Raw genomic sequence first — 25,658 nt, 5'->3', positions numbered from 1 at the left:
GCCTGGAGCCCCCTCCCACACTCTGAACTCCTCATTTCTGGCCCCACTCTGGAACCTGCACCCCCAGCCCAGAGCCCGTACCCCCTCCCACAACCCCTGCATCATCCCGGAGCCCCCTAACATACTCCAAACTCCTTGGCTCCACCTCCCAGCCCAGAGCCCCCTCCTGCACCCCAAACTCCTCATCCCTGGCCCGACCCCAGAGCCTGTAGCTGGAGCCATCACCTCTTCCTGGACCCCAACCCCCTGAGCCAGCCCGGTGAAAATGAGCGAATGAGTGAGAGTGGGAAGAGTGAGCTACAGAGGGAGGGGGATGGAGTGAGAAGGGGCTGGGTGTGGCCTCAGAGGAGGGGCAGAGCAGGAGGTGGGGCAAGGGTGTTCGGTTTTGTGTGAGTAGAAAGTTGGCAACCCTAGTACAGAACTATAAACTTGGAGCAATTATCACAGTTGGTAAGAGTGTACACGAGTGGATACCAGCTATTTTTCAATATTGTGTTTCAAATTTTTGATTTAGTGTTAGTGTAATTGGGCACAGTGCTCCTATTACATCCCTTGGGCCTCTTAAGAGCAGGCATTCTGGGAAATGTAGTTTCCCGGGAGGGACTGCAAGTCTAGAGGGCACATGACCAGGAAGTCAGGTGACCACCTTTGGAACAATGCAATGGGTAACCTGAGCACTGAGCTCACTGTGAAGGAATATGATGGCTCTTAGAGAGAGAGTCTCTCCATGACAGGAATTATAGGATACCTAGAAAAGGTTACCTGTAGGGAAGAGTGTGTTCTTCCCTTCCCAACTTACTGAGACTTGCTGGCCAGGTTCAGGTGTTTTAAGTTGTTTTGCTGTTGTTTTGAGTCTTTTTGTAATGATAGAAGCCATTCTTGAGGAAATAACCTTGGATTGAACTGGTTTATTTATTGGGGGGGGGGGGGGGGGGATGGGGTGTAATTTTACCTTCCTGGCTGGCATATCTGCCCACTATCTTACAGTGGGCAACAATTATATCTAGTTAGATGGAAATCTTTCTTGCTAAAGGATAAACATGGGGTAAATCCAATTTGTAACATGGGTACATGCTGAGGATTGCTGCAGAGCTGGGGATGAGGAATTTCATTCGCCGAAGGCATAGAGTAGTTTAGGAACCACTCCTCAATTGCTATTGAAGCCTTCGGGGCTTGAAGCCTTTGCAGAGTAGCCAGTTGCCAGTTGGGGACCAACTGCCAGAGGAGTCACACAGCAGATAATCCTGCCTTGTGCCACCCTTAAAGAGACCTTTGGTCACGCACATAAAGAGGTCCTGCAGAACTGTGCTCCACAGCATACAGTAGACGCGCACACTGTGCAACCCTGTGAAACCTTCTCTCTTTCTGCAGAGCTGCAGTAGGTTCCACTTCACACCAAGCCCTCTGTGGGTCAAATGCTGTCTGTGTGTGATAAATAACAATAGTAAAATACAGCCCTCTTTGTCTTAAGAGTGTCTTGCAAACACTAATCAATTTTCACAATACACCTGTGTGATGGAGAAATATTATCTATATTTTCCAGATTGTGAAACTGAGCCATAAAAAGGGCAAAGCCATAAAATAAAATCCCCAGACAAGAAACTTAAGACTTCAATTTTGCCTAAACCTTACAAGGCTGAAGCTAAACCCTTGCAGAGCTGCCTATTTCCCACATTTCTGATGATCTGGAATGAATTCCTGTAACCCAAGTAGTTTGGAGAATCAGGATTTTACTATACTTTTATCACTGAAGATGAATGCCAATCAAATGAGATTTTGTTTGCAGCCGCCATAGAGCTACCATCTGGGTCTGTATTTTTAAATATAAAGCTTCAGAACTGTAGAACCGTGTCAGAATCCATCTATAACAAATGTTGAGTTCTAGTTCTAGTGGAAAAGACAGGAGTGTGAAGGACAGCTCTTCATATGGTCATTAAGAGACTTGCCATCTTACTTGAAGATCTCAGTGAAAACAATAGCTATACAGTGCACCCAATAACATTTCTAAGTAAAAAGTTACTTGCAGCAAAGATTTGACTTGTCAAAAACTCTTAAACCCAATGAGTCATGGCCAGTCCTTACAGGTGAACACCCATGCAGCATGTGCAACAGTGGATGAACATCTGGCAAAAGAAACACCCTACTATGGAAGACCTGGATATCTGATAGCAAACTGCCACACCATGATGGAAGATAACTGCTACTGCTTTCATAAGCATGGGCAACGAGTGTACTGCAATGCAAGCAAGCCAGAGGTTGATCTTTGTGGCAGTGTCTGTTCACGTTGGCTTGTGCACTAGCTATTTCTGTTTTCAGTACACCCCAACCCATGTGTCCATGCGGTGTACACTCCAAAGGAGCATAGCTGCCAACATATTCCGGAATATACCCAGTGTTACAACATATGTAACATTGTGTGTAGGTTGGATTTTGGCTTTTTGTACCATTTTCTTTAGTTCATACCTGTATAAGCAAAGTCATAATGTATCCTAATGGAGATGTCTGGATACTGCAATTTTCCCTGCTCTTGTACATTGTACAGGTTTGTACATAGTGAAAGGTTGGGATTAGGAGGAAGTGACATTAGGAACAATAATAAGTAAGGGACACTAAAATAATACCATTGTGTCAGTACTCTAAATGCAGTACCTAAACCAATATTTGAACAACTTCCAAAAAGGGTATGTTTCACTATTACTCCTTTCACAGACAGATATGAATCTGGCATACTGTAGCATACTGGGAAATCAAGCAAGTTAAAACAAATTCCTACTAGGCTGAGCTACAGAACAGGGTGATATTGGAAATGGGAATAATTTTTTCTCGTGCTCATTCTGCTGCAGCTTTGTCCTTCTGCACCCTCTGATTTGTTTCTGTGGTGGTAATATGAGGGACTGGCAGAGGATCTTTGTGCCAGAAGTCGATGGTTTTAGCTATGCTCATAGAGATATGCCCACTAAAAAACCTCCACTTGTTGCAAAATATAATGCAGAGAGTGAGGGGTCTGGATCCACAGATAATGGAGAAGACTTGATAGGGGATGGTACTTATTTTTACTATTGGTCTTCCTATATAATAATGCCCACAATAAAGAATAGCTAAGGTAACAGCAAGCACCAGTGTGAGCACTAATCTTTTTACCCACCAGGATATTTCTTCCTGATGTTTTTCCTCCTTCCTTTTCTAAACCAAACTATATGCTGCTTGTGAGGTATTTCACCAAAAAGTGTTGACTTTTTTGTGAAAGAAAAATTAGCTCTTCAGAGCTGGTGAAGAAATCTTTAATGGAGTGTGGATATTGCCCAGTTAATAAACAAAACCTTGTGCTAGTTAACATTTATATCAAAAACAGTACTTTAGAAATCATGGACTATAAGGGACCTCAGGAGATGATCTAGTCCAACCCCCTGCTCAAAGCAGGACCAATCCCCAATTAAATCATCCAACAGATTTTTGCCCTATGTCCCTAAATGGCCCCCTGAAGGATTGAACTCACAACCCGGGGTTTTACAGGCCAATGCTCAAACCACTGAGCTATCACCTGATTGTTGAGTGACTTACTTCCCACTGGGCTCTTTTATAATTCAATATCAATGTTAAGGTTTTACAGGCACTCAGTAGTTAGAACCCTACAGATCTGACATATATGGGGAGGCATTTTTCCTGTTTCACTTTCTCAGCAACTGCTGGGCCAGTCCAGTTCTGCACCACTCTCAAAAAGAGGCTATGTCTTAAAGGCACAAAAGAGATCACAGTATTTGATGCAGAACTATTATAATCAGTTTACTAGTTTATGTTCACCATAAAAAAAACCGTTTACCCTAATTTACCATGGTAATATGTGAGATGTCAATTTTAACTTGTAGTTACAAAAGAAAATAACTGCAGTACCTCCAATACCACTTGGTGGTAATTGTAGGTTAATGTTGACTTTTTTGATAGCAACTGCTGTGGTTTCTTTCACAGCATTTTATAGGGAAACGTTGTTTATACCGACTGAGCAGGCACTTGTACTAACCTTCAAGCAGGATTTACAAGTAACTAAACACCAAGGAGAGAGACAGAATTACCCATGTATGAAATCCTCATTTTGTGTAGTTTTAGAACATATGCAGTCAGGATGATCAGTGTGGCTTAATACCAAGGGGAAGGAAAGTGCCATATGGAACAGACTACAAAATTCAGAGTAAAAAGCCGATCCTGAAACTTCTCTGCCGTCTTTGAAGAAAGTGCTCACATTTGATTCTGTTGTCAGCCAGACAGTCTAAGGAATTCTTCTTGGGGGGGATTATTCCAGAGTAAGAGTGAATCTGCTAATAAGATAATCAAATCATTTCTTGTGTGAGTGACTTGATTTGTGCTTTTAATGATACTGATAATGGATAACTATATCCATTCCATCTAGTTTTATTAAAGTGTGCTTGTGTGCCAGGATATCTCAATGTTCTTATCTGTGCAAGAGGGTGGTTGTTCCAGCTATAAAAAGGGAAATTGGCACACGCTGGTCTTTCTGCCTGCATAAAGGTTAAAGCTGCATATGTAATGCAGTTCCTGGCAAATATGAAATAATCTTTGGTTGGTGATCTCAGCAGTTTTAAGGCTGCTGCATAAACCAGTTTGATTATCTTTGGTTTATACTGGCCACAGTACATCTTTTGTTTTTCATTATGTTTGTGAATTGCCAAAAATATGCTCAGTACTATATTATATAAGAGCTTAAAATCGAAAAGACAGAAATCAATAAGGCAGGATACTTAGAAGGGAGAATAGCTTACTGGTTTGGTTTGTTTGTTTTTAAATGTTACTAGCCCACTTCTAGTGCAGACCGTGCAAGAAGTTAGTCATTAGAAATCATTGGAATGAGAACCAGTTGCTGGTTTGGTTACCTGGGATGAGGAAGATATTCCAGGCAAAGGCAAAGGCAAAAGCATGGAATAAGGCACAGAGAAATGTATGAGAGAAGGAGATGCATGGAGCATCAAGTCTGGTGTCATTTGTAGAGGGAAAATGGTGAAACAGACATGATAAAAGATTTAATCAGAGATATAGGGTGGAGAAAAGTTGTGTAAGGCCTTGAATGTGAGGGCAAGAAATGCTAATCTGATGTGGTGGATGACGGGGATCCAGTGAAGACACTCGAAGTGGGTGGTGACGTAATCACAAAAAAACTACTGTATATCAGAAAACCTTTATTTTTTTCTCATTTCCTATGATTGGAAATCCCCTTTTCACAAAATATATAACACTATAGCAGATACATTTTAAAATCCATATACCGCCCCCCCTCACCCTCCTCCAAATTAAAAGAACATGAAGGTTGCAAAGTGGAGCTCTCTTGGGAACTAAAGTTGGTAGCCATCTTGTCTAAAAATACTACACCTCTACCCCGATATAACGCGACCCGATATAACACAAATTTGGATATAACGCGGTAAAGCAGCGCTGCGGGGGCGGGGCTGCGCACTCCAGCGGAGCAAAGCAAGTTCGATATAACACGGTTTCACCTATAACGCGGTAAGATTTTTTGGCTCCCAAGGACAGCGTTATATCGGGGTAGAGGTGTATGTGGTTATGTAATTAAAGACCATGCGCCAAGTTTCTTGGTGTAAATTTGGTGCAGCTCAGCACCAGCAGAAAAATAGGCCCATACTATTGTAATGCAGATATACAGCCTTCACTTTTGTGTTGCTAGACTTTTGAGAGCTTCACTTTGTGTTTATGTGAAACTTCCTAGGCTTTAAAATATATCACATCTCACAATGTTTTCACTTAAATAACACAACAATTTATAGTTTTGTAACAGTTTTAATAAGTTTCCAGCATCGTTGCTTGCATTTTGAAATATATGTGCAATGTGTCTTTAAGCTCCATCTAATAATTACAAAGACAATCCATGATTTTGCTAAATAAGCAGTGTCATTGTAGTAAATGCCTCTTGATCTGTGGATACTCCTCCATGAAATGAAATAGATCCCTTAGTTCCTGTAAAAGATTAATAGCATTACATTTCTGCTTTTAAATAGGCTTTTATTAGGATCATATTTAATGAAGCACCAATCCTCAGGCCAGAGGGATTTGGAAATAAAATCACAGAGATTAGGGTTCCTTTTTATTTTTCTCCTGTGTTATGGAAGTAGAGGAGTATACAAACCACATTTTCTGGCTCTTGCACTATGCCTCAATGGTTCCTTCTTTGTTGTAGATTTCATTAAACTGGCTGCAGCTCTTTAGTGTTGTCTTTCATTTCAGAGGCACATGTTGTTTGAAAGGAAATGAAAGAAAAGTTAGATAAATGGTTAAATAAAATTGTTCTCTCCAAAACATCTACGACTACTCTGACCTAGTTGTTTGTCATCTTCTGTTAGGTGACAAATTGTCTGCCTCTGAGGCAAAAAGGCTCCCCTGGCAGCAAAACCTGTGTGGTTCTTCTGGGCAAAGGGGAGACAGGATTTCAAGAGGGCTATACAGGGAGTTTACATTCCCTGTGCGGCACAGAGTTCAGTTCCCCAAGGAGATCCCTGTATGCTAGAGGAGCAGGACAGGAGAATATACTGCTACATAGTTCCATCTGTCATCCTTACCCATGTTGAAGGCATATATTAATACTAGAGGAGCTGCAGTAGTTGTGTAAGTGGATAGAAGACTCTATAAGTCATATACTGCTTTCTATCCACTTGTGCTAGTTCCCTGAGTGCCAATAATCTTAAAGAAGCAATTATTTTATTATATGAGATGAAAACCATGAGAGAATGGCTGCATTTTTAAGTCAATGGTGACTCAAAGCAGATAGATGAATGTTACTGAAATTTTCAAAATCTTTAAAATTCCACATTTATGTATCCATATTTACTCTGCAGAAATCGAAGGGGCCTATTACCCATTAATGCATAGGGACCTAAAACAAAAAAGGATCATTGGATAGCTCTCAGCTATTGGATGATACCATGTTGATTTTTCATTGAAACAGGTAATAAACTGTGTTATTGATGATGTTCCACTCTTTGTTTCCTTATTTCCTTGCAGATATTTATAAATAATGAATGGCATGATGCAACTAATGGCAAAAAATTTGCAGTCTATAACCCCGCAACTGGAGATAAAATTTGTGAGGTAGAAGAAGGAGACAAGGTAGGTTTTTAAAGCTTCGTCATGTCACGGCTTTCTTTGTATCCAATCCAGCAAGGCAATGAGACATATGCTCTGCTGGTGCCAATTGGCACAGTTCCACGACTTCAGTGAAGTTATACCAGCTTCCACCAGCAGAGCATTTGGCTCCACGACAGCTTTGCTATTGATTACCCTGAGACCAGGATCAAGATCTTTGTATCACGCACTACTCCAGGTTCACAAACTACTGTACACCGGAGAAGGATTTAGTCGCTTAAGTAAACTTGAAAAAAAAGAGAGTATTTTAGAAAGAAAGCCCCAAACCCTGTGTTTAGCTAATTGCTTTCTTGATTCATCTTACTATTATTCTGGCTATTTATGTCTGACTTCTTTCCTCCCATACTGCCCAACTCCTTGTTCTGATTGTTCCTTCAGTGAAGATATAATGATATACCTGATATGATGAAAATAACTGGGATACTACCTATTCAGATTTGCAGTGATGAATGCGGCCTGCTGAATCACCAGCACCAGTTCCTGCGAAACAGAGCTGGCTCATACATGCTTAATTGTTAAGATTTGATGGGAGGACTGCAAAAGGTGGTAATAGCTGAAGATAAATGTACTTATTTTGCCATGTATAAGACCACTGGGGGGGAGGGAATCACTTATATACAGTAACTTCAAAAATCTGGAACCCTAAGAACTCAAGAGCAAATTTCCTGTGTTTTCATAATTTTGTATAATTTTCTGTTTGAAAAGACTTTGCTTAATAATACTATCTACTTTCAGTGCACATTATCAAGTACAGGGTGATATGTTTAAATATAGTAGGCTCTTTTGTTTCCATAGTTTTAGAGCTGATGACCAGAGACATTTTTTGGATGAACTCTCTAAAAGGAAGCCTGAGATGCGAGTGTTCTATTTCCAGCTGACAACTGTAGAAAAACTTTTAACTAGACCTGTGGAAAAAATTACTGGTTTTATCTGTTAATGTTTTCATTCATGCAAATATTTGCCTTTGTGTATATTCGTTCCCAAGCATGCACGTATACACAGGCACACATTTTTTCTGTTTCTATAAAGTTTTCTCATTTGTGACATAATTTTTGGCCTCAAAATTGGCCCATTTTTGCTTCAAGAAGTTTGCACACAAATAATGATTTTTGTGAATATAAATGTGTCTGTGATGAAATTAATAACAAAATGCAGAAAACATTCTTACCGCGTTATAGGTGAAACCACGTTATATAGAACTTGCTTTGATCCGCCGGAACGCTGCTTTACTGCGTTGTATCCAAATTCGTGTTATATCGGGTCGCGTTATATCAGGATAGAGGTGTATCAGCACCTGGAACAGGGTCAGAATTCATGAATCAATAGGATGATTTCTTATCTTCCACATGGTTTAGCCTGTTATGGCTGCACACAAACACATAGAACTCCACAGCCATCCTCCATCCCCCCCGCCACATTTCTGGACAAAATTTCAAACTCCAGTCAAATCTGACACAAAGAGTTTTGTCACCTATGAATGGCATGGACTACTTCTAACTGACATGGATTAGATTAGTAAATGGAAAACATTTCCACTTCCCCCCAGTTCACTGTTTCCAGTCATAAAATGGGCATGATGCCAGTGAGTTGCCCAAGGTGCACTTCTGGTTTGAGATGATTAATCCGCTCCCTGCACTGGTCACTGAGCTAGTAAATTTGGAATGCTGCCAGTTTCTTTGCTATTTGCTGGTATGCATGGTCATTCCAAGTACTCTGACTAAAGTCCACGGTTTTGCTGGCTTTGTACCAGAGTTTTACCCAAATCTGGCTGTGCTCCCATGACCATGAAGCAGCATGATTTGCAAAAGTCTTCTTCTGTTCAGCCTTCATTGGAAACCCAGAAGGCTCTCTCATGGTGTGTTTGTAGCTTGGCATTGGAAAGACAATGGAAGGGTTAAACACTGACTTACCAAGCCGCTGCATTACACCAATGGGGATTGTGTCTGTTTCCCTTGAGTGGATTGGAGATGCTAAGGACAGAGAGGACAAAGGAAGTTGTCCCATGGAACTGTGGGATACTTTTGGCAGACTCCCAGGACCAAGTCAGAGGAGGCTGCATCTACACAGTAAAGCAATAGAGCTTAAATCCTGGGTCTTGGCTTGACTTGGGCTCAAACCCTCCACCCCTGCAGGGTCCTAGGACCTAGGTCTGAGCCAGAGAGATTTGTGTGTAGACAAAAGAGGGTTTGGGCTCAAGCCTGAATCTGGGCCTGGACTTACATTGCAGATTGTCATACCCATAGTTTCACTGTCACAAAAAACTCTTCATATTTAGCCGAAATGCCCCCTTTCTTAAGTTTTTCTGATTTCTCCCAGTTTTATTGGTTTTAACTAGACCAAATAATTTGTTTACTTTATTACGTGTTCAGCCTTTGAATACATAGGAGCACAGTTCAGTGTCTCTGTTGCTCAGCTTCCCATCCCCTTCCAGTAATCATTTGGCCCTAATATGGTACAGATCCAGATTCAGCATAAAATATTTTGTCTATAGCATAATTCTGTGGATTCTAAGTTCCAGGTTTCAGCACTTTACCAGATACCTACACCATGGATTTGATGATAGGATTCAGGTCCAAGTGTGATTTGTCTGGGAGGTGTCCAAGCACAAGAGCTGATTATAAGATACCTGGCAATGTTTGGAACATCTTTGTTATGCAAGTTTGGATCTATTTCTTATAAAACAGATGGCTAGATAAAGTCCCTCATGAGAATGGTTTCCCATGGTTTCAAATACCTCAGGAAGACTCATGATGTAGGAAGCATGGCTGCATTTATTGAACAAATGCTCAGTGCAGGGCCCGTGCAACCACTAGGCGAACTAGGCGGTCGCCTAGGGCACCAAGTGGTTGGGGGCATCCAAGATTTTTCCTCCCTCACCTCTGTTTTAAAAAAAAACTCTAGTAAATCTGGCCCTATGAAATCTGGTCTTGGAATTTTTCATTTTTGTCCTTCTCCAGTCCAGGTGGTCTGTAGCTGATGCTCAGAGTGGCTTCGTCTTCATTTTTCATTCCTTTTGTCCTTATGCAAAGAATTTCATAACCACTCTTGATTGTCTGATTGTATGTCACTGGCATTGTAGGTACCTTTCATGTAAAATGCTACCCTTCTACTTCTTCTCTTTTTAATCTTTAAAAATCAAGTTACATTGCAAATCAGGTTGACCTGATATTTAATCATCCTCAAATTAAATTACTCATGACCTGAAACTGTTCACTTAACATTTGAAACTCTTGTAGCTTTCATTCTTTACAAGCAATCTAACAACTCCTTAAATAAAGAGATAATGCTGTTCAGCATACAGGTTTGCTTCATGTCCAGTAATTTTGTAAACTAATGTGTAATGACAACTGCTATTAACTAAATTGTCTAGTGAAATGTACAAATCTAGTAAATTACACAGTCATTGTAAACCTAATATTCTAGAGTCTAGTCTTTAGATAATGAGCCAAGAGATTTTAGGAATTTAATTTGTGTGTACAATAGAGTTAACAAAGAGCTGTACACTGCCTTTCAGTGGTTTGTTTGTTTTTTAAAGTGAAGATTACAAAGCACAGACACATATGTGGATGGGAACTGTTTTCCTTTCAGTTAGATGGCTCTTTCAGGCTATGCTCACTAATCCTGAAGGCCCCTAGTAATAATAAAGCATGACTACATTTATTTAACAAATGGTCAGTGAGATGTAAAGTAAATGCACATTTATAACAAGTGTAAAAAAAAATTAGTAAGTCTGGCCCTGTGCATAATTATCTGTCTCTGTCTCTTGGTGTAGATTTCTATATTAAATTTAGTCTCATACAACTGACAGAGCAGGCTTTTATATTTTTTGCTCACAGGACTTAATTAGTTGAATTTAAGTTTAGCTTTCTGGTTTTATGGATTCTAACTAGCTATTTTTGACTGTACAGTTGAAAAGATCCTTGCAAAAATAAGCATTTGATCATATATAGACTATAAGCATCTATTATCCTTAGGCATCATAAAATTAATCGGTATTAATTATTATTTTATGCAGTTGTTCTGGGTCATTAATATCTGATAGAGTGCATGGGAGAATTTTGAAATTTCAACAAGTATGATGGAAAATGTCTTGAACATATTTGCATTTGTTTTTACAGTCAGATCTGCACATTCCATTCATTATATGATATTGGAACCACAAATAATTAAAATGAGAATTTGAGACACATTTGAGACAATTTTAAATGGTCTAAGCCAATATTTTCCCCTTGGGTGCCTTAAACTAGGCACTTAAATAAGTGACCTAATTGTCAGAGGTGCTGAGCACCCACGACTCACTATTGGCTTATGTGTGGATAAGATGGGTCATGAATTTGTGGGAGTTAGGAAGAGGATCTGCCACTGTGCAGACCATTCAATCCTCTCTCTCAAAGCAGGGCCACGTTAAGGGTACATGAGGGCTACTTCAGCCATTGAGCTGTGGCTCAACAGAGCCTCTGCAAGGCTACTCCATGGGCTTGTAGGGTAGATGTTCCCTCATTCTGCTGTGCATTTCCCCTGGTATCCATGCTGAGTGAAGGTGTATGGCATAAGACCGTAGAGACATTGTGTACCATTGATTTTTTTTTTACACTTGTAGGAAAACATTACATCTAAATCAGTACATGGATTACATTCCATCATACAGTGTATATACACCCCTACCCCGATATAACATGAATTTGGCTATAATGCGGTAAAGCAGCGCTCCAGGGGGGCGGGGCTGTGCACTCCGGTGGATCAAAGCAAGTTCGATATAACGCGGCTTCACCTATAACACGGTGAAGATTTTTTGGCTCCGGAGGACAGCGTTCTATCGGGGTAGAGGTGTAGTTTTCTCATCTGTGACAGATAAGTATCAATGTTCAATTTGGGATCAAATCCTTATCCCTTCACAATGTCCAAATACATGGGCTATGCATGTGGTAGCTCCACTGGTACCTGGGGGAAGGAATCCTCTCCATCTCCATCAGGCTACAAAATATTAGCGGAACTACATCTTAGCTTTATTGTAGACTCAATATTCCCCACAGCTACTGTGCCTTCCCATGTAGGTAGGATTGGTCAGCAGAGCTACATGGTCATGAATCCACCTGCTCCACACACTCCTTTCCTTTATCCTGCCCCCAAACCCCATGCTGACTTGGACATGGAGAGCCACTGTGGAGCTGTCTGTGCTGTGATTGTAAGTACCCACTGTTGGAAGATCCTGCCTGCATAGCAAGTCGGCACTGGTTCTTTTGCTTTCTGAGCTCTCCATGACATGATTTGTCCCTCATTAAGTCATCCAAAGATAATTCAATTTCAGTTATCAATATTAATTTAAAATATTGGACCCGATTCTCCTTTCACAACAATTTTACCCTAGTGTTGAATTCAGTGGAGTTACTCCTGATTTACACCAGTGTGAGAGGAGAATCAGGCAAATTACAGCATGGGACAAATTTTCAGAAGTTGCTGCTTAAATTGTACATGCAAATTGCACAGAAAATTGTGCTACAGATAAATTCCTACTTTTTCTAGAAAACGCTTTCAAAAAAACCCAAATGGCTGAATTGAACCTCCATTTGTATTTTACTTGGATTAGGAGCAGCAGGATGTGTGAAGTACGACAAACTCTCAAATACTGAAAATCATTTCTAAGTAGGCCTTTAATTGCTTCTTTTGCATCCTAGAATACCCTCCATGTAAATACAATTCCACACAGTGAAATATACATTGGTCCATTGTTGTGAAAGCCAAAAGATTAATAATAAACAGTATTATAAAAACTGCCATAGGCTGACAAGTTAACATGTTTAATGTAGAGACAGTGCCAGCATTGTGGAGTGCTTAGGGTTGGCAATTAAAACCTGGTCAATTAATCAGACGCTTCCATGATTTAGAATGCTTAGGTCCTGCACTTACAATTAAAAAAACAAAGATGATTTGTTTTCCAAAAAATACATCTGTGGTTATCATATGAAATATTTTAAGAGACATATTTTGAAACTGGCCTTAACCAAGCCTTTGGGGGGAGAGGGGGAGGGTTATGTCCAGAAGTTAGGCTACATTAGATGTTTAGATGCCTGATTTGTGGCAATTACCTGGACATTGACATATAACTGCAAATAACTGTGGGTGCTAAAATGGGAGGTAAGTTTTTGAAAATCTAGACTTAAAAGTGGAGTTCCTTAATATACTTTTATGTATGGGCTTTGAGACTTCAGCTATTTCCTATATCACTTCATATAACTGGGAAACTTGTCAAGTGATAGTGAGCATGTTTGAAAAAAAGAGATGTAAAATGATTGTTCTCTTCTAATTAGACTGTAAGCTGCTTGCAGCAAGGTTGATTTCTTGTATTTATTCTGCCTAGCACACTTAAGGTGCTGTACAAATAGCAAAAAACAGGATTATATAACAGAATCAAATATCAATCAAATAAATCTCCATATTGTTCACACACAGGACGACATAGACAAAGCTGTTAAAGCAGCGAGAAAAGCTTTTCAGCTTGGGTCGCCATGGCGTACAATGGATGCTTCAGAACGGGGAAGGCTCTTAAATAAACTAGCTGACTTAATTGAAAGAGATCGTCTAGTCTTAGCTGTAAGTATAAAGCATTTACAGAGAGAAGGGAAAGGGTGGTCTTATATTGTTGCCCTGATTTTCAAAGAACTCAGCATTGGTGGGAGAAGTTGGTGCTCAGTCCTTCTGAAAACCAGGCCATGTCATTGCTTGTTTTCAGCCAAATCTCTAACTGGCTTGTTTTGTATTGCTAATTGGCATGTTTAAATGACCAGCACTTTTGTACCCTCATTCAGCAAAGCACTTAAGCACATGCTCAGCTTTAAGTCATACTCAGTTCCCACTAACATCAATGTAACTTCAATGGTATTTAAGTACATGCTCAAAATTGCTAAATCAGGGCCTAAAAGTGAAGCTCCGTTCTTCGAGAATTACAGTGGATACTATTTAAAGATGGAAGGAAGTTGGGATTTCATGAATGCACCGTTTTCATCACGGCCACTGCCTCCTCTTCCTCCCTCCTCCCTTGTATCTGACAAATTTTGAATCAAAGACCAAAGGCAGCAACATATTTGCTGTTGACAGTGAGAAGGTGAGCAAATAGAGGATCACCTAACTCTGAATATTTAGTAGTGCTCCTTACTGGAACATTTTAACAATCAGATGGCTGACAACTTGCATTAATGCACTTTAAAACTTTACATCAGTGCTGCAAATAGCTGTGTACCTGGTCCAAAATATTTACCTATACCTTTCTCTGTAGCCCAATTTTGTTGTCATTGAGACGTTCACTTTGCTATTGGAAGCAGTGTTAGAGATAGGGTCTTATAGTAGTTAGCTACATAAAAAATAACCAGCAGGTATTGTAATTGTTCACAAAATCTTGAGCTGGGACAGTGTTTTGCTGCCAAAGATGCCAGAAATTTAGCCATAGCATCCAGTGTAGCTAACATCCAAGACAACACAATGATTTAACCACATCACCCAGAGTAATTCAATTACAGCATTCAAACTATACAGCCAGCAGCTGCAGATGGCACCAACAATTTAATGTAACGGAACCAGCATACTTAGCCTACAAAAATACATAAATATCTGCAAAGAAATATCCATTTGTCCTTCCCTTTCTTTCTGGCTATTCAGTCTTCTTAAATAACACTTGCCTGCATTCCAAAAGGCTTTTAAAACCAAAAATGAAGATTTATAGGGGCTGTGGTCACTTGCTCACACTTGAGAGTTGGCACTGCTAGTGTCTTGGGCAGTTTATTTTTCAAAAATCAGATCTGAACGTATACTTTTCTTCAGTACGCACTCTAACCTAGTCCTGTCAGACCTAACGGAAGAACTAGCTGTCATACTTCTTGGGAAACACTGGGGGAGCTACATTTTGAGCCTTCCACTATTTGAACTAGTGGTTTACCTATTTTAAAGGAGTCGTACTTTTGATGTGGATTTTATATACCAATTTTAATGATGACATATACTGATATTTGTATCTTTGCCATACAGTACAGACTATATAGGTGTAAGAGTCAACAGTGTATCACTGTTGCAAAAAAAGCAAACATCATTCTGGGATGTATTAGCAGAAGTGTTGTAAGCAAGACACGAGAAGTAATTCTTCTGCTCTACTCCACACTGATTAGGCCTCAACTGGAGTATTGTGTCCAGTTCTGGGTGCCACATTTCAGGAAAGATGTGGACAAATTGGAGAAAGTCCAGAGAAGAGCAACAAAATGATTAAAGATCTAGAAAACATGCCCTATGAGGGAAAATTGAAAAAATTGGGTTTGTTTAGTCTGGAGAAGAGAAGACTCAGAGGGGACATGATAATAGTTTTCAAGTACATAAAAGTTTGTTACAAGGAGGAGGGAGAAAAATTGTTGTTCTTAACCTCTGAGGGTAGAACAAGAAGCAATGAGCTTAAATTGCATCAAGGGTGGTTTAGGTTGGACATAAGGAAAAAATTCCTGTCAGGTTGGTTAAGCACTGGAATAAATTGCCTAGGGAGGTTGTGGAATCTCCATCATTGGGAATTTTTAAGAGCAGGTTGGACAAACACCTGTCAGGGATAGTCTAGATAATACTTAGTCCTGATTTGAGTGCAGGGGACTGGACTAGATCACCTCTTGAGGTCCCGTCCAGCTCTATGAAGAGAAAAGGAAAATAAGCTACTTTCACAAGACAGCTGAAGCAGTCAGATTTGTTTTTTACTTGCCAGTCCTATAATATCTAATTACTCCTTCCCTCCCCTACCAAAACCTCTTTTACGTCTCTGTTTTCCTTAATTTGTTTTTATTTCCCACACCTTCCACGTGATATTGGATCCCTCTTTCATTTTAGATAGGAAGTGTTCATAAACTCATAGATTCCAAGACCTCTGAGATGACCACCTGTATAACAAAAGCCATAGAACTTCCTGAAAGTAAATCCGAGAGCATATCTTTTTTTTAAAAAAAAATCCAATTTTGATTTTAAAATTATCAATGTTGGAGAATTCATCATGACCTTTAGTAAATTATTCTAATAGCTAATTACCCACACTTAAAATTTACATCTTATTTCCTATCTGAATTTCTCTAGCTTCAATTTCCAGCCATTGGATCATTTTATACCTTCCCCTGCTAGATTGAGGAGCCCATTACCAAATATTTGTTTCCCATGTAGGTACTTAAACACTGTGATCTAGTCATCCCTTAACATTTTCTTTGTTAAGCTAAATAAATTGAGCTCCTTGAGTCTATCACTATAAGGCATGATTTCTAATCATTTAATCATTCTTATGGCTCTTCTCTGAACCCTTTCCACCAATATCCTTCTTGAATGGTGGACACCGGAGCTGGACACAGTATTCCAAGAGAAATTGTACCAGTCCCAAATATAGAAGCAAGAGAACCTCTATACTCCTACTCAGAATTCCCCTGTTTATGCATTAGCCCTTTTGGTCACAGCATTGCACTGTCAGCTCATGTCGAGCTGATTATAAACCATGACCCTCAAATCTTTTTTGGAGTCACTGCTATCCTGGATAAAGTTCCCCCATCCCGTAGGCATAGCCTACATTCTTTGTTCCAGGTTGTATACGTTTATATTTATCCATATTAAAAACACATACTGTTTGCTTGTTCCCAATTTACCAAGCCATCCAGATCACTCTGTATCAGTGACCTGTCCCCTTCATTATTTACTACTCCCCCAATTTTTGTGTCATCAGCAAACTTCATCAATTATAATTTTACATTTCTTCATAAACATTGATAAAAATGTGAAATAATGTAGGGCCAAGACCCAATCCCTGCAGTACTCCTCTAGAAACACATCCGTTTGATGATGATTCCCTGTTTACAATTTTATTCTGCGACCTATCAGTTAGTCACCTTTTAATCCCTTTAATGTGTGCCGTGTTAATTTTATATTCAAGTTTTTTAATCAAAATGTTGTGTGGTATCACGTCAAATGCCTTACAGAAGTCTATTACATCAACACTATTACCTTCATACACCAAATTTATTATCTCATAAAGAAATCAAGTCAGTTTGACTGGATTTATTTTCCATAAATCCATGTTGATTGACATTAATTATTTTTTATTAGTCAAGTCCTCTGTCAGACACTCCATTACATTGCCTGGGATTGATGTCAAAGTGACAGGTCTATAATTACCAGGTCTTCCTGTTTACCTTTTTTAAATATTGGTACATTAGTTTTCTCCCAATCTTCTGGAACTTCCAGTGTTCCAAAACTTATTGAAAATCATCATTAACAGTCCAGCAAGATCAGCCAGCTCTTTTAAAACTTTTGGATGTAAGTTATCTGGACTTGCTGATTTAAAAATGTGCAACTTTAGTAGCTCCTGTTTAACATCCTCCTGAGATACTAGTGGAATGGAAAGAGTGTCAGCATCATATGATATGCGTACATGATCTGGTTCTTCCCCTCCCCCCCCTCCGCCCCCAAATACAGAACAAAAATATTTATTGAACAAGTCTGCCTTTTCTGCATCATTATTATTGAATGCAGTGCCTTCCAGACCTCATCAACAATAGTTTGAGACTTTTCCCTTCCCAAAGCTGAACCAATTTGGGTAGACTTAGAGCACCCCTGCAAACACCATTGATCAAAACTTAAGGAGAATTCAAAGGTTTTTTGTTTTGTTTTGATTTTAGTTCATTTCATTTAAAAAACATTTTTTTTGCATGAGTTTGCACGTCTGGCCAGGACCAAAAGCATAAATGCTGAAACTCCGATACAGTACATGAGGATTTTTTGGGATTTCTGGCCTAACTGGGAGCAGGAAATACAAGGTGCTTCTCCTACTGATGATCCCCACAAGAGCCTTCACACAGTTTAAGACCCCTGGTATCCTTGTGCATAGGGAGACATGAGAAAAACTGTTCTAACAATATTTCAGTCTCCAAGAGGTTTCTGAGTAGTTTGCTTAATCTTCAGCTTAGTTCTGGATGAACATGTACACCTTTGGTTGCTTAGTGAAACATCCCAACCTTTAGAGGTTTAACTCAAACTTCCATGATCTGTGTCTCAGCCTGGGAATCTGCCTTATTAGCAATAGGTGTTTCTGTGAGATTGCTTGTACATTCTGGGGCCATTTAGGTCAGAAATCTCAAAAAGCAGTAAGTGTACAGCTGGATGAATGTGAAAAACACAAATCAACAATGTTTTAAAAGTTCAGTTCTGATTTATTTTGAACTATGGGCAAATGTTCAGGTCCATTCTTAATTTATGTTAACCTACTTTCCAACCCTAATTTTAACTGTTTATTTTTTCTATAACAACATCTTTGCTATTCTGAAAAGTTTTAGTAAAATGAAGTCAAAATATAGTGGAATGTGGGATTTCTTTAATATTAACTCTTGGGCTGGAGTACTGACAGAAGTGGGCATCCATGATCAAGGGGAATATTACAGATTTGGAATCAGTAACTTGTCACTCTGAGAGTTAATGTTTTGGATGGTATTTGCCAGGGGTGGAGGGAGGGTTTGAGTGTGGAAACCAAGTTAGAGGATTTTATTCATTCATTTACCACTATGTAGCTAGCCAATAAAAGACAATCCATTGTTTAGGAGGTGTTTATTTTTCCATACTGAAATGCTCTCTATCAAAGGCTCCTCATGTGTACAGGGCTCTCATATGCAGACTGGGAGACTTTGGTTTGGTTTTGGATGCCATTCTGCCCTGGGAGCCCTCCACAGTAGAACCCTGCTCATATTATTTGCAGATTATTCACTCTTTCATTGAGGGTCCATAGAAGGTCTCCCACAATACTGAAGAACCACAGTATCCTAGTGCAATGACACCTGAGTGGTGTTGTCATTGCTGGGAGCTTCTGCATTCCTTGGACATCATTGAGAAGGATTAACCAGCTCTGAATAAGCTGGTGCAGAGAGTGCAGACTGAGAAGGCCCACTGGCTCAGTATTTATGGATCCATTCATATCATCTGAGCCAGGAGCTTCCGGTTGTAGCTCTTTTTATACATATCAGTAGCATACTCAGTCTAAACTACAGCAGCTTCACTTACTCAGCTAACAGAAATCTGTTTTTTTTTCCCCAGAACCTGCGTCATTTAAAATGCACCACTATCAAATTATCTGCATAAATCACTGAGAGTAAAGCCCTAGGGAAACGTCTCGTTTGCAGATTTCCAAATTGATTTTTCAGTGGCTCTGCTTCCTTCAGAAAGTGATTTGCCTTCTAGAAAGTGAATATACCAGAGCTGCAAATCTATAATTTGGGCAGCCAATAACAAGTGATAGATATAAAAAGTAACTGCCATTATTAATACATGGCTGATATGTTTTCTTCTAGACATTGGAAGCCATTGATGGTGGAAAACTTTTTCCCAATGCCTACTTAATGGATTTAGGAGCCTGCCTTAGAACTTTACACTACTGTGCAGGCTGGGCTGATAAAGTTCAAGGTCGTACCATTCCAGTGGGTGAGTAGTTTTAAGAGACTTTTCAAGTCAGAACTGATATGAGTGTGCTGTGCCTTTGAACTGCCTCCTGCTAAAAATTCTGTAATGTGGAAAAATATCTTGCCTTGGGAAAGATTTCAGACAAACATTAATATGGGTTGGTTAAGCCTTATCAGATGCCTCTTTTTACACATTTGGCACAGTTAACATAACTTACTTATTTACATTTTTGGTATTTATTCAACTAAATAATATGAATTATTTACTAGAGAAATATTAGGTTCTACATGTGAAAGTAAATATGAAGAGTTTTTTTAAATGGACAATATTAGTGGTAGAGGTTACACATAACAGTGTAACAGTATTGGAAACCAGATGTTAAGAAAGGACTTTGGCTCAATAAAGACTAAGACCTGGGCCAGAAGAAAGTGAGGTGCCCTACTATTCTTTGATTCCATTATTTGAGGGTGGATGAGGAAGAATCTGACTGGAAGAAGGGAAGGGAAGAAATTCACCTGATTTAGCTCAAAGCCCATTCTGTTGTCCCTTCCATTGATCAACTCTAAGGAATTTGGCTGCCCAGCTTTCTCTCTAAGAAAGATAGATTTGTGATGAAGGAGGAATTAGGGAAAACTAGAGTGACAAATACTTCAAACTTCAGAGATTTTTGCATCACACAGACCTCTATAATAGGCTTACTGGAACACGTTTATTTGAAACCAAGAGGATTTTATACTTAATGGATTTCACACCAGCTAAAATCTAATATTAAAAAATGTCTGATAAGCACCTAGGATTGTGAGTAGCTTTTTTTTAAAAAACACTTTCAAAAAAAAGGGGGGGGGGAGGGGAGAAGAAGGAATTAAAAATGCTGAGTGGGTGTGCTTTACACACCGCGTCAGGAGGCCTACCCACCACACAGACAGAAGCAGAGCTGCCACTAGGAAAAAATCAGCCAGGCTGGGCAGACTCAAACACTGAGGCATATAGGGAAGGTCCAGATTGAATCCAGATGTATTTTTTTGTTGCATACTTAAATTTTGAAAATATCGTTTATAAGTACAAGAGTATGTAGCTATGTTTGGTAACTAAGTTTATCTTCTTTATACTTGAGCTGTTTCTCACAAAAGCTTTTGTCTGACTGTAGTCTTTTTTTCCTCTTGTTTAGATGGAAACTTTTTCACATTTACGAGACATGAGCCCATTGGTGTGTGTGGCCAAATTATTCCTGTGAGTTGGAACCTTTACATTAAAAAAAATGTTTTTTATTTAAAAGGAGTTGCTTTCAAATTTATCTCTGCACGAATGAATGTATGGATCTTTAACCATCAGAACCTTCCTTCTCAGGCCAGACTGCTTCTGGACCTGACCCTGAGAGGAGCTGTGCTAAAATCAGAAGGTGTTTGACATATGAAGGGTAAACCCCTCACAAAATATAGCACGGTTTAAAATATGTACAGTCTAGAATGTAAAATAAATTATTTCCCTACTGTAGTGCCTAGGAGTCTTAGTCATGGACAAAGACCCACTGGGCTAGGTGCTGTACAAACACAGAACAAAAAGATGGTCCCTGTCCTCAAAGAGCTTACAATCTAAGTATGAGACAAGAAATAACAGATGGATACAGGCAGACAAGGAGTAAACAAAACAATCTGCATTATCTCTTATAATAAGTTGTAAATCTCCAAGTACCTTTTGGTGTATTCACTGGCCACTTCACCCCTCACAGATCTTCAGAGGTGGCCAGTTGGCACATTGTACCCTCCTCTGTCCCTAGCTGCAGGCACAGAGACCCACTGCCTCCTGCCTGCATGAAGTATTTTCAAAAGAACAGACAGCTGGCCCACCTTGCCCCAGTTACATAGTCTGCAGCAGCTTGACCAGGAGATGTTTCTCCGGTGCTGTGTGGATGATTTAAAGACCCTTTATGTACCCCATGATGTTCATTCCCTATGATAGCAGTACATACCAACCCTAGTAGAAGGTAAACCTTTTCAAATACCAGCTACAGCAGGTTGTGGGGTGGAGGAACAGGCTGTTAGTGACCCTGAAGCTATTTCCTGTTGATTGTGAGACAACAAACCAATCAGTTGACTCTCCGGAGATGCACAGCAAGGGGAGCAAGCCAACCAGCCGCTTCTTGAAGACTCCTGAGAATGAGAGAACCAATCAACCATTCACCAAAGCCATGCGGAGGTGAGAGGTTGCAACTTACAACCCCATCCCCTTCAATAGGCCAATTCTGGTGAGATATTAGAGAGAGAAGGTGATGGCAAGATTCACCAGTTTCATCACTAAACTAGCAACTTTTGTCATGCTTCGCTTGAGTTGCATTAGATATTTTCAGCCTCGTCTGATCTCTAACTGCCAGTTTGAGTGCACTGAAATCGCATAAACCCAAATCAGTGGGTTTTGCACAGCCTATGTGACAGTTCGTGCTTCTATTGAAGGGAAAGCAAATGCAATACAATGTTGTATTAGAAATAGGATACATCTTCTCATCTGTCTTTTAGTGGAACTTCCCTTTGCTTATGTTTGTCTGGAAGATTGCTCCTGCCCTTTGTTGTGGAAACACAGTGGTCATCAAACCAGCAGAAGAAACTCCACTGTCTGCTATTTACATGGGATCTTTAATTAAAGAGGTAAGTTTGCCACAGCAAACTATTACACTTTTCGAAAAGGCCAGTACAGTAGTAAGAACTAGTTTGCACTGTGCCAAAATAGAAAATAGCATATCTAGCCTTGTACTATGGAATTTACTGCAAACCACTGAAGCAAATGAAGGGTGAAAAGCTTACATATTTTACAATCTAGCCTACTGAAAAAAAATCCCATCACATTAACAATCTAGTAAACTAAATTTCTTGGCAAATGACTGTTTTATAACAGCATCATACCTTTCAAAGTTCAAAGCAAACAAGAAGCTTTTGGAGATGACTGTGATTAGTTTATCATCATGGTTATCTTAGTAACAAATCTGTGTGGGTGATTTTACGGAACACATATTTTGTTCACCTGGGTTTATGATTAATGAGGATAAAATTAAACTGCTTGACTGCTGCCAAACTTCATGTACAATATGTCCAGGTATAATACACCTCCTGTGCTTCTGAATGTCTCAAGTATAATACTCCTTAACATTCCATTGGTTTCAAAGTAATGTTACTGGGTGTCACCAAGCATAGAAGCGACGCCAGAGAAGAGTGTTGAAATGGTTAAACTGCCTCTCGTTACGGTCAATAAAACAAACTAAAAACTTTATCTAGATGTGATTACTGCCACCAAGGTCAATAATCACCAGGTCAGTAACTTCCCCAAGTACTACCAGCCCTGACTCAGCACATTTTAGTGTTCTGCCTCATAACAATGACTCATCACAAATACAGCCCATAGTACGTTTAGGGCAAACATAAAAATATGATGAAGTGGACGAGATTCACAAAAAAGCCAAATGCTGCTCATAGTGAGTCACACAGGAAAACTTTACTAGAAAATACAATTTGGGGGAATTGCTTTTACTGCTCAAAGTATTCCATCTGTTCATTTTAAACAGCTAAAATAAAGATGATGGCTCCATTGAAAAGCAATATAAAAGAGAAATTAACTTAGTTCTACCCTGACCTTGATGAAGTACCATCTCTCTCTAAATATAAGATTAACATTCCTGCAATAAAGAGTCGACTGTATTCAAAATCTCAGTGCTGTTGTTCAACAGAGTATAACTGATATAATACTATGGCAGTTTTATATAGAATGGAGTAGAATTACTTTTTTAATTTTTAAAAAATCAAGTTTTATCATTTTTCATTTTGTTTCTGTTTTCTTTATCCAAATTTCACCTGTTGAAAGCTCAGGTATATCTGAAGTTTGAATATATCCAAATTGAATATTTTTGATGGATGCTCCGATATAAGTTATAGGGCACTAAAATGTGCAAATTCTTATCAAAGTTGTCAAATTGTTTCTGAGTCCAAATTTGTGAACCAAAATTCATCGCAGCTCTGCTTTTGCATCTGAATCACCTATTGAAATCTGAGCTTAGTAGTAGTGGCAAAAAGTTGTTACTCTGATAGCTGCTTTATGTGAAACCAATTGGTGATCCTCATTGGCAGTCTCATTATGGAGATGAGTGAGGGAATCGATTTTTAGACCCTACACTCTCATTTTCCCCCCCTAACGGTGGTCCTTTTAGGTTAGGGACAAAACACAGCTAAGGCAGCATGGAGAAGATTTCATTGTTACAGACCCATTCTGTGGCTAAACAGAGGACTTCAGTTGCCAATGACGTCAATCTGGAACCTTTAATGAGCACTTAAAAAGACTAAGTTTAAAAAGAAATTAAAAAACCTGCTTATATATGTTATTATATTACATTTGATATTATAATTTAACATGTATATTGTAGTAGGGCCTAGAAGCTAACTAGGGTCAGGGTGCTATTATGTTAGGGAATATGAAATAACTTTTAAAAAATATATACAATATGTGTATGAGTCTCAGCTATGTGTTATTCTTAATTAAACATGTCTGTCTGGGAGTTATATTTCACTATTAAGTGCCTCAAAGGCTTCTTATTTCAAAGTCCCAGTTCTACTCTAAAAAGGGACTCTGTTAAAGTGATAACACGAGGGATCCATGTTTATTACCTTCAGTGATTCCATGCCACATTTGTTTCATGTAAAGTAAAACAATCTTCTGCTAACTGCCAGCCCTGCAGACCCATTCTATGAAATTGAGACCCACCTTAACTATACTTACCATACACCTCAGCTGGGTCTAAATTAGGAGTGAGGATTCATGAGCAGGAAGGGAACCCAACTTGATTCAGAGACCCTAGTGGGAGTTTGCTGGGGTGGCAGTTGCGGGGGGGATATATGCTGTTTGTAAACTGAGCAAATTTCATCTGGAGTCACTGAGAGACAATGGGTTTGAGTCAAGCCAAAATTTGTACACCAGGGAGAAGGACAGCATTAAACAGAATGCTTTTAAACGGAGGCTAAACAGCCCATTTCCTAGGTACACCGGACATGCCTCCTCACTAGCCAGATCCACCCACTTTGTATTGGAAAGTTCCTTGCTAGCAGTCAACCACCAAAGACCTACAGCTCAGGTTGTGCCAATGGAAAGAAGCAAGCCATTCTGTGTGGCACACTTCAATGACATTTTTACAGTCACTTTCCAGAGCAGAATCTCACTCTAAATCAGATGGATTTAGTCTGATGAATGGAATTGCCTTAATGAAGCTGAAAAAGATATTAACCAGTTTTCATGTCATTAAACATTTTCTGACTTGGGGAGGGGCATATTGAATGAATGCTGTTTCACCATTTGACAAAAGCATTGAAATAATGACAGAAAATGAGTCTGCTTTTCCAAAAGAATGTCTGCAATGGATTGGAGCAAGATACCTAGTCTGCAAGAAAAGCAAAAAAGACAAAACTGTCAAATAGAAAAATATTTGAGTTGGGGGTGAGAATGACTTATTGGGTGGTTGGGGAAAAATTATTGGGGAGCTGTAGAATAGAAACAATTTAATCAGAGTAATAGAAGTGCTGATCCAGTCTTCATCGTTAACTCATAGTTCTGTTGGTTTTTACAATTTAGGCTGGATTTCCACCAGGGGTAGTGAATATTGTGCCAGGTTTTGGACCCACAGCTGGAGCAGCAATTTCTCACCACATGGACATAGATAAAGTGGCTTTCACAGGCTCTACACAGGTATTATTCTGAATGCAAGTAACTATAAACTGGAGTGCTCTTCTCCTCTGATTCTCAGTAATGATTTAGTGTCTAGCTTGCTTTATGTAATTATTTTAACTTTTTCTTTTTTGGCTGCTGTTTTGTTAAACAAAGTCTGTGTAATGATTTGTTAGTTACTGAAAACTTCAAACATATCTAAACGATGTTTGTACTGTAGGAAGGCCTCTTCAAACAAAGGAATCCAATGAGATACAATTGGTTCTAATTTAGCAGTACTATTTTAAAGCTTCTTTTTTAAAATATTATTCTCATATCTTTTTTGGGGGGTGAGGTTGTCTTAAAAATTTGAA

General features: G+C 39.3%; 1 protein-coding gene across 1 annotated transcript in view; it reads left to right on the top strand.

The window, feature by feature from the left end:
• ALDH1A1 (aldehyde dehydrogenase 1 family member A1) overlaps window positions 1-25,658 on the top strand; it is a 46,141-nt gene that overhangs the window by 4,096 nt on the left and 16,387 nt on the right. Inside the window, exons 2-7 of the mRNA XM_024105420.3 lie at window positions 7,024-7,128; window positions 13,615-13,755; window positions 19,500-19,629; window positions 20,777-20,838; window positions 22,122-22,250; window positions 25,213-25,326. Of these exons, the coding sequence (XP_023961188.1) occupies window positions 7,024-7,128; window positions 13,615-13,755; window positions 19,500-19,629; window positions 20,777-20,838; window positions 22,122-22,250; window positions 25,213-25,326 (681 nt within the window). The remainder of the gene's footprint in view (window positions 1-7,023; window positions 7,129-13,614; window positions 13,756-19,499; window positions 19,630-20,776; window positions 20,839-22,121; window positions 22,251-25,212; window positions 25,327-25,658) is intronic.

The sequence above is a fragment of the Chrysemys picta genome, chromosome 6 (genome assembly GCF_011386835.1).
Source record: "Chrysemys picta bellii isolate R12L10 chromosome 6, ASM1138683v2, whole genome shotgun sequence".
In the NCBI taxonomy this organism is placed as follows: Eukaryota; Metazoa; Chordata; order Testudines; family Emydidae; genus Chrysemys; species Chrysemys picta.
Note: the sequence above shows the minus strand (reverse complement) of the source record. Positions and strands in the feature narration are given on the sequence as shown.